The sequence below is a fragment of the Chanodichthys erythropterus genome, chromosome 7 (assembly GCF_024489055.1).
Source record: "Chanodichthys erythropterus isolate Z2021 chromosome 7, ASM2448905v1, whole genome shotgun sequence".
Taxonomy (NCBI): domain Eukaryota; kingdom Metazoa; phylum Chordata; class Actinopteri; order Cypriniformes; family Xenocyprididae; genus Chanodichthys; species Chanodichthys erythropterus.
The window spans coordinates 2,516,578-2,531,580 of record NC_090227.1 but is presented as its reverse complement, the minus strand read 5'-3'; the positions used below and the strand labels follow the sequence as shown (position 1 = coordinate 2,531,580).

At 35.9% G+C, this 15,003-nt stretch overlaps 1 protein-coding gene across 3 annotated transcripts; it reads left to right on the top strand.

Moving 5' to 3' along the window:
- Positions 1–1,518: 1,518 nt before the first annotated feature.
- Positions 1,519–13,367, top strand: LOC137023046 (proton-coupled zinc antiporter SLC30A1). 3 transcript variants are annotated; one of them, XM_067389592.1, is made up of 4 exons: positions 1,519–2,424; positions 7,160–7,692; positions 8,793–9,020; positions 11,226–13,367. In XM_067389592.1, exons 2-4 carry the CDS (start codon positions 7,164–7,166, stop codon positions 11,936–11,938), a joined length of 1,470 nt encoding a protein of 489 aa, XP_067245693.1. In that variant the 5' UTR covers positions 1,519–2,424; positions 7,160–7,163; the 3' UTR covers positions 11,939–13,367. The 3 variants fall into 3 exon arrangements, with proteins under 3 accessions (XP_067245693.1, XP_067245695.1, XP_067245692.1); XM_067389594.1 differs by lacking the exon at positions 1,519–2,424 and having other exon boundaries at positions 6,437–7,692; positions 11,247–13,367; XM_067389591.1 differs by lacking the exon at positions 1,519–2,424 and having other exon boundaries at positions 6,437–7,692.
- Positions 13,368–15,003: the final 1,636 nt, after the last annotated feature.

Below are 15,003 nucleotides of genomic sequence, written 5' to 3'. Positions count from 1 at the left end.
TGAGCCATCAGATTTCATCAAAAATATCTTAATTTGTGTTCCAAAGATTATCGAAGATCTTATGTGTGTGGAACGGCATGAGGGTGAGTAATAAATGACGGAATTTTAATTTTTGGGTGAACTAACCCCTTATTAAATAATTCTTATGAAGTGTTAAAGGAAAAAACTCTAGCTTCTGTTGTTGGTTTTCTGAGAGTCCCTGAGTTTGCACAGGTGAAACCCCCTGGTTTCCATGAAAGAAAGCGACACATCAGGTGGTCCGGTATGTTACACACCCTGAGATGTTTGCTAACACTATCAAACAGCCTTGCCGCTGGAGAGCAATATGTTTGAGATTATCAAGCTTCTGCTGAACCCTGAGCACAGAACATGCAAAAATACAGAAGACCAGTGAGGGAAATAATCGACCAAAAACACACCATTGAGATGGGAATGAAAGCACTGATGTACTGATATAATCACTGATATAATCCTCAGGAATTTGAGTCTCGGGGTGTAATTAGAACTACATTGAGATTCGGACACTTTTTTTGATCATTATGTCTGTCGACTAGAAGTCATTCGGCCATGCTGTACTTTGGGATGTTCTGTGCATATAGAAGGGATTTCTGAGGTATTTGACTCCGAGTCTATTATTATAAATCTACTTTGAAGGAATTTCCATGTAATCCTCAGTGATTCTTACATAAGCACAGGAGACCTCAGCGGTCTGTGTAGATTTAATGGCTGATTTTATGGATGGATGGATGGATGGATGGATAGTTGGGTGGTGGGATGGATGGATAGACAAACGGACAGATGGATAGATACACAGTATGATGGATGATGGATGGGTGGATAGACAGTTGGATAAATGGATGGATGGACTGATGGGTGGATGGACAGACAGACGGATGAACGGATGGATGGATGGGTGAACTGATAGACTGATGGATGGATGAACGGATGGTTAGACTGATGGATGGATGAATGGATGATAGATAGACTGATGGATGGAGAGAGAGGGATGACAGACGGATGGATGAACAGATAGACTGATGGAGGGAGAGAGGGATGATGGATGGATGGATGGACAGACTGATGGACGGATTGATGAATGGATGGATGAACTGATAGATGATGGATGGGTGTACGGATGGATGGAGAGAGAGAGGGGGATGACGGACGGATGGATGGATGGATGGATGGATGGATGGATGGATGGATGGATGAACGGATAGATAGACTGATGGATGGAGGGAGAGAGGGATAATGGATGGATGGATGGATGGACAGACGGATGGATGGAGGGAGAGAGGGATGATGGATGGATGGACAGACTGATGGATGGATGGATGGATGGATGGATGGATGGATGGATGGATGGGTAGATAGACTGATGGATGGATGGGTAGATAGATGGATGGATGGATGGATGGATGGATGGATGGAGGGAGAGGGATGACGGATGGATGGATGTATAAATGGGTGGATAGACTGATAGATGGAGGGAGAGAGGGATGAAGGATGGATGGATGAACGGGTGGATAGATAGACTGATAGATGGATGGAGGGATGATGGTCAGATGGATGGATGGATGAACGGGTGGCTAGATAGATAGATAGATAGATAGATAGATAGATAGATAGATAGATAGATAGATAGATAGATAGATAGATAGATAGATAGATAGATAGATAGATAGATAGAAAGAAATTTTTGATTGACAATTGAATTTGGTTTCGCTTCTACCATTTGTAGGTAAATTATTAGACACACATTTGACGTTTCATCACGAGATCAGGAGCTACAAAAATAAAGGATAAATGTTTATGGGAAACTGTACATTGTCCCCCTGTTAGTCATTAATATCTGCTGACTGATCAGAGTATTACAGTCATTCAACACATTACTGATCAACCTGACATTAGAAGGCTGATGTTAAATCTGGACTGTGACGAGCACGAGCTCTCTGAGGTCAGAGTGTTTCCGCTCAGGTAAGAGCTCGTCCGCCGCAGTCCCGCTGTGTTTTGACTGTGTCCGGCTGTTGGTTTAGTGCTTTAAAGAGCCTCTCAGCTGTCAAACACTCAATGTGACGTGTTAGTTTTCGGCCTAGTGTTCTCTGCCAGATCTGTGTGGAGATTCCCTCAGGCACAGAGAGGGTTAAAAAGAGCCTTTCCATGTGAAATCCCTTCGTAGACGTTTTTTTCTACGCATCAGTTGGGGAGCTCTGAAAGCAAGCCGTGAGAAAATGAGGTGGAATCAGTGCAGAGAGAAGCACAGAAGTGAAGCGGCGGACTGAAGATCCTCACATGATAGTGCTTACAGACACATCCCTCTCCCGCGGTCACACACACACTCTCTCCACTGCTCTGGGAACTTTGGGAACAGCATCCCATGCTGGTGTGAAGACTTTCTGTAGCACTCAGGACATCCTCAAACAGGTAAATACTGTTTTTACAAAATTGCACACCAGTTTTGAGTGATTTGTAATGTTGTATTTTGACAATAATCCATTATTTAAATCATTCAATTAATAAACATTAAGAGCTGTACCTCCATAACTTTAACAAACATTTATTTATACAATGCATTATTTAAATGCATAAATGCACATTAAAATAGTTTTGAAGCTTGATTAAATTTGTGAGCAGTATTTTGTTCTATTTTTACCCAAATTATTGTGAGCATTATGGAGCGCTAAACTCTCACACACATGATTTCCCAGAAGTGAGACGAATGAATAGGATAATGCAGGAAATCCCTAATATGGACATCCAGAGATCGCTGTATCTAAATAAAACAGATTTTGACTGAATAAACATGAAGAGAATAAACACGCTATTGCGACAGTATTATAATTTGTGGGTATTTTCATTAGGGTAATGTAGGCTATTTATAACGCAATGTTAATCGACATAGCCTTTATCACTATATATTTATTTATTTATATATTTTGACTGACAGCATTATGTACTTATTTCAAAATTTCTATTTCTATAGATATTACCATATATCGCTTTTGTTAATTCTTTTGGCCACGATAACCGTGTAGTGAAAAATCTGATATTGTCACAGCTAATATATTTAGTAACGAAGGCGGAAAGTAGTTCCTCACAAAAGAGGGTTTTTAAGACATTTCATTTTTCTTTCCTTTTTATTTAAACATTCGTGCCGTCAAGCTGTTGTATAAATGCAATATCACACTTGTAGCCGTGCGATATGGCTGAATATCAGCACGCTTTGATTACCTACGACCGAATCACAGCCGTGCTGATATACAGCCATATCGCACAGCTACAAGTGTGATATTTCTCATTTCCAAAACTATTAACAAATTAATGTTGAGTTTCTTCATTGAAACGCATTGTAATATGTAGAGAGAGAGATCGCCTGAGCGAGTGTGTTACCTGCATCTAGCTAATATTCTTCAGGTCAATCTTATATTCGTAATCGCAAAATCAGTTTAAATGTCTGCTGAGGAAAGCTATATCTTTGTCTTTGTCCTTTTAACATCTAAGGGGATTTCCCATGACAGTGCTAATCAATGTATACGTCAGTTGCGTCTCGTAAGATGTTGTTTAATGTAAAAACAATGGTAACACTTTCTATGAAGACCATGCTTATAATGAATTAGCTCCATTTATATTCTTATTTATAAGCAAGTATTACTATTTTATAAACACACACACATATATATATATATATATATATATATATATATATATATATATAAGACTTAAGACCTATACTGCATTAATTATTAATTAATTAATTAATACATTATTTATATAATTAATTAATAGTCATGCATTTGCTTTTTCAATGTTCATGTTCATAATCCATTATACACTGACTTATAATGTATTTCCCCCCAGAAATCAACACAAACAGTTGAAAAAAAATATCTTTTTTTTTAATGTTACATACTTGCAAAACACTGCAACAATATTTCAAAGTATAATTTCAAACTGCTATAAGCAATATCATGCATATGGCTGAGGAGATATAGATTTTAACCAATTAAAATGACCATCCATGCAAACATTAGCCATTAAAGACATAATAACTAATTGGTACAGCAAACAAGTGTCTCTGGAACTGTTTTATATTTGATCATTTTTATATCAGGAATAATGGATTATGATCATGCACATTGAAAAAGCAAATGCATGGCTTATAAATAATTATAAAAACAAAATAATTGTATCTATAACTGTTCTTATAATGCAGTATAGGTTTTAATGAGGCTTTATAAATATATTTATAGAATAGTAATACTTATTTATAAATCATAAGTATGGTCTTCATAGAAAGTGTTACCAAAACAACTTTGTTTCAGTCCATTTCAATATAAGTCTTTGTCAAAATCACTAACAAGGACTATTTCTTAATATATATAAATATAAATATAAATATATATATATATATATATATATATATATATATATATATATATATATATATATATATATATATATATATATAATATTATTTATTGAACAATAATATTTAAATTAACAATAGCCATTATAACAGTATAAGTAAAATAGAAAATAAACACAAGCATACGTTTCAGTCAAACGTACAAAAGCAGCGCTCTAGTTAGTACAGGATTTAATTTCAATGTAAATATAAAGTTATGAAACTTAATATAGCCCGTAAGCCAAATCTATTAGCTCTGGAACAAGTAATATATTAATAAGACCAAATATTGGCCATTTGATATACCCAAAACGAATTATACCTCATGTTTAAACTCTATCTACATAAGAGCCAGCAGCAAATTCCCGAAGGACTGGCCGAGATGAAGCTGTTCTCTGTGGGTATATGAGCTCTGAATGGTCACACTGACGGCCTGGACCTCGCAACATAGGCAGCATTTCCAGCCATATATATATAAATATATGTGTGCATGTGTCTTCACACAATTTTTTTTATTAAAATGAACAAAAAGTAAAGCGTGGGGTAAAGCATGAATGTGCGCATATGAAGTTCATATTGAACTTCTGATCTGTTAAGCAGTGTATAAAGCCAACAGCTTATTAGTGCAAGTTAATATAAGTGTTAATACCTAGACATGTTTAAGCCAGCGTAAAAGCATTACTGTCTCTCCATTCAAGCTATAAGCACATAATGATTAAAGCCGCATTGGCTTTTTTCCCTGCTGGACCTTCACTTGCTGCTTATTGTCGTGCAGCTGAAGTAGGGTTTGGAGTGCGTCCAGAAAGAGCATTCCATTGATTTTTACAGACTGAAGTCCTGATAGAGGTCATAGCAACGGAGACACATCTTTGAAACTTAGTATTCATGTCGACTCTGTGCTGTTTGTACTCTGTTTCACTTACAACAACAATCTCCTCTACATTTTACACAATTCTCACATTGATCAGTGCGAAGTGGAGAACATCAGGATATCAATCTACCTTTGATTTAACCGGGGGCGTCGCTAGACCCTTTTATATGGAAGCTTGTTTCTGCCATGGAATAAAAAATAAATAAATAAAAATTCTCACAATTCTGACTTTTTCCCTCGCAATTTACATCTGAAAAATTCCCAAAAAATTGGGACACTGTACAAATTGTGAATAAAAATAGAATGCCATTATGTGGAAGTTTCAAATTTCAATATTTTGTTCAGAATGCAACATAGATGACATGGGTGAAAGATCTGGACTGCAGACTGGCCATTTCAGTACCCGGATCCTTCTTCTACGCAGCCATGATGTTGTAATTGATGCAGTATGTGGTCTGGCATTGTCATGTTGGAAAATGCAAGGTCTTCCCTGAAAGAAACGACGTCTGGATGGGAGCATATGTTGTTCTAGAACTTGGATATACCTTTCAGCATTGATGGTGCCTTTCCAGATGTGTAAGCTGCCCATGCCACACGCACTCATGCAACCCCATACCATCAGAGATGCAGGCTTCTGAACTGAGCGCTGATAACAACTTGGGTTGTCCTTGTCCTCTTTAGTCCGGATGACATGGCGTTTAGATATGGCTTCTTTTTTGACCTATAGAGTTTTAGCCGGCAACGGCGAATGGCACGGTGGATTGTGTTCACCGACAATTACAGTAGCATTCGTGTATGTTATGCAGTGCCATCTAAGTATGGTTTTCCGGCCTTGACCCTTACGCACGAGATTGTTCCAGATCCTCTGAATCTTTGGATGATATTATACACTGTAGATGATGATAACTTCAAACTCTTTGCAATTTTTCTCTGAGAAACTCTTTTCTGATATTGCTCCACTATTTCTCGCCGCAGCATTGGGGGAATTGGTGATCCTCTGCCCATCTTGACTTCTGAGAGACACTGCCACTCTGAGAGGCTCTTTTTATACCCAATCATGTTGCCAATTGACCTAATAAGTTGCAAATTGGTCCTCCAGCTGTTCCTTATATGTACATTTAACTTTTCCGGCCTCTTATTGCTACCTGTCCCAACTTTTTTTGGAATGTGTAGCTCTCATGAAATCCAAAATGAGCCAATACTTGGCATGACATTTCCAAATGTCTCACTTTCAACATTTGATATGTTATCTATATTCTATTGTGAATAAAATATTTGTATGTTGTATTTTTTATTTTATATAAGTTAATGAGATTTGTAAATTATTGCATTCCTTTTTTATTCACAATTTTTTACAGTGTCCCAACTTTTTTGGAATCGGGTTTGTAATATTAATGAAATAAAGGCCACTTAAAGGGGTTAGTTCACCCAAAAATGAAAATAATGTCATTTATTACTCTCCCTCATGTCCCTCATGTTGATGAAATCCGATGGCTTAGTGAGGCCTTCATTGAGAGCAAAGCCATTCAAACTCTCAAGGTCCAATAATGTACTAAAAACATATTTAAATCAGTTCATGTGATTTCAGTGGTTCAATCGTAATATTATAAAGCTACAAGAATACTTTTTGTGTGGCAAAAAAAAAAAAAACGACTTTTCAACTATATCTATATGGGCCGATTTCAAAACACTGCTTTATGAATCTTTTGTTTCAAATTAGTGATTCGGATCTCCTATCAAATGGCTAAACTGCGACTTTGTTGCTCCGATGCACTGATTCGATACATAAAGCTCTGAAGCAGTATTGTGAAATCGGTATAAAAGTATAATATTTCTATAATAACTTTTACTTAGTTCAGATATCATTGATTGTTATTGTACAGGTCAATGGCGAGGATATCGACTCATAAGTGCATGCTGGTCTTGACCTTGACCTTCCTGGTCTGTGAGATTGTGGTCGGCCGAATCTGCAGATCCCTACTGATCGCGGTGGACAGCTTCCACACACTCTACGTCTTCATACATTTGTCTCTATCCGCATTAAAGCATCATCCTAATTCTACCTCAACCACCACTGGTTCCTCCCTTCCAAACATCTCCACTTCTGAAGGCCCGAGTCCTCTGTACGATGAGCAGCACTACAGAAGGATGCGCCTTGAGCCGTTTGGCATCCTGATCTCAGCTCTGTTAATGGCGTCTCAGTGCGTCTCCATTAGTCTGGAGATTCTCACTCACCTCGTGCAGCCAGAAGCCATTCAACACCCACTCTTGTCTATTGTGGTTGGAGGAGCTAGTCTGTTATTCAATATACTCGTGTTGGCCTGGAGAAGGAAGAGCAGCGGGATGGATGAAGCTGCTGATGGGATCAACAAGTGCCTGATGCAAAACGACCCTCATTCTACATCAGAAAGCAAAGGTAAGTTTGAATAGAATCAATATTTTTGGTCAGTCACATTTAAAATTTGCATAAACCCCGCCCCAGAGAACATGCAACAAAGGGGGCGGGGCCATGTTGGGCTGCTTTAGAGAAGAGGAAGAGTTGTTGTAGTAGAGTGTTGTTGACATGCCGTCATTTTACACTGGACTGCTTCACAAACGAGGGTCAATTCAACATAAAAGATGAACATGACGGCACATGATAGTGGATGAGTTGAATCAACTCCACAGCAACTACATCAATTTATCCACTAACCATTCAGAAACGTATAAAAGTTGTAACTTCTCCCTGAGTCTCTCCATGTTGACTCCGGTTTGAACAATGTAAGGCTGAACACTTTCCTCATTTTGGCTGCGTGAGATTCTCCAGCTTTGTTGTTGTTGAGCTGTTAAAGCTCCGCTCTCTTCTGGAAAGGAGTTCGGGAGCAGCAGCTCATTTGCATTTAAAGGGACACACACAAAAACAGTGTGTTTTTGCTCACACCCAAATAGGAGCAAATTTGACAAGCTATAGTAAATGATCTGTGGGGGATTTTGGGGACACTAGAGACTTATATTACATCTTGTGAAAAGGGGCATTATAGGACCCCTTTAAACGAAGACAATTTTAATTGCTCACAGGTTTTTAACAATGTTCATTCTTATCGTTGAAATTGAAAATGGCCCTACAAGATACATTTAGTTGCAATATTATTAAAAAAGAAGGTCATTCAACTTCACGGCAAAACCAAAGTTGGAAAGATGCTTTGATGCCAAACTTTTCTGCTAAATGTCTGCTAACTGTTGGTCCTAAATTCACTCAAAATACAAACCAAAAGCCATAAATCACCAGAGACCCGAATGTAAAAATGAAAACACTTAGTTGAAGGGATGATCAGTTGTGCAGTGATGAGAATGTGTCTATAATGGATAATGTAATCTTGCATTCCTTTAGTGATACAGTAAATGAAGGACTATGGGTCACAAAGTGGAACTGATTGCAAAGTTTCTGGTGTTTTGTGCCTTTGTGTTTTATTAAGATCAGTAAAGTTAAGGTTCTGCTGCTACATAATGGCTGTGATGATGATCACTGTGTTGTAGAAAGTGCTCTCCAGGACAACGCACTGATGTTCTGCAACCCTGAAGCTTCTAGTGTTTTGGATCCAGATCAAGGCTCTCAGGATGGCTCTTCTGAGTTACCAAACCTCAACATCATTAAACCAGTTTCTGAGTCCAATTCCAGGATCGGTGAAAGTTCTCAGGAAATCATTCAGCCTGCAGAGCAACTTCCAGAAGAACCTCATCACTCCACCTGCACCGAACACTCAGGTGAGAGTAACAACATATCTGAATTTTATGTCATGTTAATTTAAGAAGATATGTTTTTGAAAGAAGTCTGTTATGCTTACCAAGTTGTATTTATTTGATCAAAAACATCAAAATCAGTAATATTGTGAAATATTATTTCAATTTAAAATAGCTGTTTTTGTGAACTTGCAATTGTGAGTTATAAAGTCAGACTTGCATCTTATGAAGTCCGAATTGTGAGATATAAACACAGTTGCGAGATATACAGTCAGAATTTATAACTCTCAATTCTGACTTTATAGCACAATTCTGACTTTATATCTCGCAATTCTGACTTTATATCTCACAATTCTGACTTTAAATCTCACAATTCTGACTTTATATCTCATAATTCTGACTTTAAATCTCACAATTCTGACTATATCACGCAATTCGGACTTTAAATCTCGTAATTGTCATTAAATCTTGCAATTTGGACTTTATATCTCGCAATTCTGACTTTAAATCTCGCAATTCTGACTTTATATCTCATAATTCTGACTTTAAATCTCACAATTCTGACTATATCACGCAATTCTGACTTTAAATCTCGTAATTCTGTCATTAAATCTTGCAATTTGGACTTTAAATCTCGCAATTCTGACTTTAAATCTCGCAATTCTGACTTTAAATCTCGCAATTCTGACTTTAAATCTCACAATTCTGACTATATCACGCAATTCGGACTTTAAATTTCACAATTCTGACTATATCACGCAATTCGGACTTTAAATCTCGCAATTCTGACTTTTTATCTCACAATTCGGACTTTAAATCTCACAATTCGGACTTTAAATCTCACAATTCTGACTATATCACGCAATTCGGACTTTAAATTTCACAATTCTGACTATATCACGCAATTCGGACTTTAAATCTCGCAATTCTGACTTTATATCTCACAATTCGGACTATATCACGCAATTCTGACTTTAAATCTCACAATTCTGACTATATCACGCAATTCAGACTTTAAATCTCACAATTCTGACTATATCACGCAATTCAGACTTTAAATCTCACAATTCTGACTATATCACGCAATTCTGACTTTAAATCTCGTAATTCTGTCATTAAATCTTGCAATTTGGACTTTAAATCTCGCAATTCTGACTTTAAATCTCGCAATTCTGACTTTAAATCTCGCAATTCTGACTTTAAATCTCGCAATTCTGACTTTATAACTCGCAATTCTGACTTTTTATCTCACAATTCGGACTTTAAATCTCACAATTCGGACTTTAAATCTCGCAATTCTGACTTTATATCTCGCAATTCTGACTTTAAATCTCACAATTCTGACTATATCACGCAATTCGGACTTTAAATTTCACAATTCTGACTATATCACGCAATTCGGACTTTAAATCTCGCAATTCTGACTTTAAATCTCGCAATTCTGACTTTAAATCTCGCAATTCTGACTTTATAACTCGCAATTCTGACTTTTTATCTCACAATTCGGACTTTAAATCTCACAATTCGGACTTTAAATCTCGCAATTCTGACTTTAAATCTCACAATTCTGACTATATCACGCAATTCGGACTTTAAATTTCACAATTCTGACTATATCACGCAATTCGGACTTTAAATCTCGCAATTCTGACTTTATATCTCACAATTCGGACTATATCACGCAATTCTGACTTTATATCTCGCAATTCTGACTTTATATCTCACAATTCTGACTTTATCTCGCAATTCAGACTTTAAATCTCTCAATTCGGGCTTTAAATCTCGCAATTCGGACTTTATCTCACAATTCGGACTTTAAATCTCGCAATTCTGTCTTTAAATCTTGCAGTTCTGACTTTATATCTCGCAATTCTGACTTTATAACTCACAATTCGGACTTTATAAACTCCTATTCTGAGAAAAAGTCAGAATTGTGAGATATAAACTCGCAGTTGCGAGAAAAAAAGTCTGAATTGTGAGATAGTCGAAATTACCTTTTTTTTATTTTTTTATTTCATGGCGGAAACGAGCTTCCATACATTACAGCTATTTTAAACTGTAATAATATTTCACAGTTTTACTGTTTTTACTGCATTTTTATTAAATTAAATGCAGCCTTGCTGAGCAAGGGACTACTGTCAAATGTTTTACAATTTGTATTATTCCAAACTTTTGACATTTATGATGATACCATATAAAACACCAATTTATTTGGCTTTAACCTGACAGTTTCCCAGTGTATCCCTAAAGGATCCAGGTTTAGAAGGCTGCAGCTCGGCTCCATCAGTGTGGTCCAGGACCTTCTGTGTTCAGTGCTCATTGTGACTAACGGTCTGGTTCTCCTGCTCTCTGAAGCGCACTGCCATCGGCCTCACTCGGACTGTCATCTCCTGGTCTATATGGACGCAGGTTTCTCCACAGTGGGTGTGCTGGTGCTGTTATCCACGGCCCTGCCGAAGCTGCACCGCTATGGGCTGCTGGTTCTCCAGGCGCCGCCGCTGCATCTCTCCGTCGGTCAGGTGCGGCTTTGCCTCAGTGAAGTGCCGGGCGTGTTGTCGGTTCACGAGCTGCACGTGTGGCAGCTGTCAGACGCGTTGATGGTGGCGTCGCTGCACGTGCACTGTCCTGACGGGCTGAGCGCAGCGGAGTGCGACGATCTCATGGCGAGGGTCAAAGCCGTGCTGGCCACTTTTGGCATCGAGCACTGCACCGTGCAGCCCGAGTTCCTCGCCTCGGACAGTTCGGGAGCAGTGCGGTCAGTCTGCAGCTTCCGCTGCGGGCAGGAGTGTGCGGAGAAGCTCTGCTGCTCACCGCAGGGGGATGATCCCCATATTCCCAAAACGGGGAGTCCTGTCTGCGTCCAGGAGGAGAAACCCTGCTCTCCAGCGCCACCGTGTGTTGATGAGATCAGAGATGTGATTATTGAGAACACGTACCTGTGATTGAACAAGGCTGTTGTTATTTTTGTGAACAGCCTGTAATTACTGTACATGATGAGACTCCAGCAATAAACATTTTTAATAAATGCAAAATTAGTTGAGTTTATCACTACGGAGACTAAACACTGCTTTATTCAGAGCTAAAGCACTGAGGAGAGGATCATAACTAATAAATAATTTCTAACTCTGTAACATATGCAAGTAAAGCCTTGTGTAGCTGTCATATTTGATACACAAGGCCTCCAAATGATCAAAACTTGACTGAAAAACCTGTCACACAATCTGCTACATCATGCCTTCTGTTGTCTGATTCATAGTTTAGACTTTTTATCAAGTAAAAGTCCTTTTAGTTTACTAACGCTTTTGGTTCATGTGTTTTTTGCTGTTAAATCCTTAATGACTTTTATGAAGTAAACATAAGAGTAAGTTTTGTTTTGTCAGTAGGCTAATATTTCAAGTAGTTCTGTCAAACGATAATTCATGATTTATCACATCCAAAATAAAGGTTTTTGTGTTTACATAATATATGTGTGTAGCCTTCTGTCTATATGTATTATGTAGCTATATATAAATACACACAATGTAAATATTTAAGAAAATGTATACATGTGTATATATAATGTATATAATTTATATTATATATAAACATAAAATATATTTATATATAAAATACATTTTGTTAAATATATACATAATATACACAGTACACACATATATTATGTAAACACAAACTTGAATCGATCAATTGTTTGACAGCACTAAATTCAAGATGAACACTTACTGGACTGAAGAAACTGAGGTTTACTTGATTATCCATACATCATTTATTAGATATATCATGTTGAAATGTGACTATTAAATATAATCATCAGCATATTAAGGAAGGTTTATTTGTTCATCTCCCAACCATCATTGAATAGCATTATTTGTTTTAAAACTACAGAGCTTTGATAACAAAACTAAGCTTTAAATATCATCTTACTAAGACATATTTTTGGCAGATATAGAGTGATGACTGATATTTTATATGCATTTTATGTCACTACTGTGATAAATATTTTATTGATTCACATTACAAGCATCAGAATTTCATCTTTATTTCATATGTCAGGCTTTACAGAGTTAAAATGTAGGGACGAAAATGTAAGTAATTTATTTATATATATATATATATGTGTTATAATATACTTCAATATACTGTATTATAGTATATTTTATCAAGTTTAGTATGGGTTTGTATTTTGCATAAATGGATGGCATGTTTTTTTACATAAGAAATCCCTTCATAAACATATAACTGCCCCTTAAAATAAATTCCAGGATGCAAGTAAATTTCTCACATGTTCTCACTACAGTGAAGCTCACAGGATTATACTTTTGAAGCATTTACACTCTTGTGGAGTTTGAAACACTGAGCAAAATAAATGTAATAAACCCAGTCTGCTTATACTAATAAATTTTATTTTAATACACTTGGATGCATTCATTTTTTCACCAAGAGGAAAAAAAAAAAAAAAACACAACCTGAGTATGTGAGGTTATATAACGGTAATATAAGGTCCGTTAATTATTTTTAATATATAGGGGGAGAGTGGGTAAGATGAGCCATATTTTACTTATGTGGTCCTCACAATAAGGGAAAATGAGGCAGAAGTACAATGAAAGTATTTAAAGTATTTTCAGGATGTTTGCAATCATTTTAAACTATCAGAAGACATCTATGACAAAGGGCTCTAAAAATATGGCTTCTTATAAAAAAAAGTGTTCCTGTGGCTCAATTTGCCCCAGGTTAGGGGTAAGTTGAGTCGAGTCAGTAGGTGGGTGTAAATTGACCATCTAACTGAATCTGAATCAAACCCATGTGACATTTTGAAGATAACCTCTTTTAAAAGATGAAAACTAATTTAATTATCAAATATCAGTTTACAAATATTTATATTTCCTTTCTTAAAACTACTTTAAACAACAGTTTAACTGTTAAGGAGAAACAAAAGACTCATGAACAACCATCACAAAACAAAACAAACAAACAAACAAAAAAAAAACAGTCGTAGATCATCAGGTAACCACACACAGTATTGAGAATCAAGGGTTCACATACTTTTGAACAGGGTCATTTTAATAATTTTTTTTTTTTTTTTTTTTTTTTGTCGTGTGAACTAAATGTAAACATCTTTTATGTAAAATATCTTACTCAGGACAGTACTAAATAAAAATAACATGCATTTTGTATGATCCCTCTTATTTTATTAAAATACATACTTTTTCTTGCAACTCTATATGATGAAACATCTTCTGGTTCATATCAGAGAAGGGTTTGGTGGACTTATACACTGTTCCTATCAAATAAACTCAAATAAAAAAATAACCCAGCTGCATAATATGACATTGAAATTATAGCAATTATACTTAACTTACACTGTAAATTCAGTGCCTTATGGTGGGGTAAACACTGGCTCAATTTACCCCACAACAGTTGGCTCACTTTGCCCCATAGATGCCACTTTGGGGAAAAACAAGCTAGCTTACCAATTCAGGATAATATTTAGCTAAATGACTTGCATGGTTTTATACATTGCTAAATCATCAATATGATTCATAAATATTTTAGAAATGGACAAATTTGCTTTCACGTAACAGCCATTACATCTGTTATGCTAAAATGTTCCTTTAAACTGTAAGTAAACTGGCACACACACACACACACACACACACACACACATATATATATATATATATATATATATATATATATATATATATATATATATATATATATATATATATATATATATATATATATATATATATATATATATATATATATATATATATATATATATATATATATATATATATATATATATATATCATATATATATCATATATATATATCATATATATATATATAATGTGTGTATATATATGTATATATATATATATATATATATATATATATATATATATATATATATATATATATATATATATATATATATATATATATATATATATATATATATATATATATATATATAGTAATGGTATTGTTTGTAGTACTGTTGTTG

Coding starts and splice junctions, on each gene's coding strand:
- LOC137023046 (XM_067389592.1), top strand. CDS start 7,164: ATGGCGAGGATATCGACTCATAAGTGCATGCTGGTCTTGACCTTGACC. Junction 7,693..8,792: donor TTCTACATCAGAAAGCAAAG/GTAAGTTTGAAT, acceptor ACTGTGTTGTAG/AAAGTGCTCTCCAGGACAAC. Junction 9,021..11,225: donor CACCTGCACCGAACACTCAG/GTGAGAGTAACA, acceptor TTAACCTGACAG/TTTCCCAGTGTATCCCTAAA.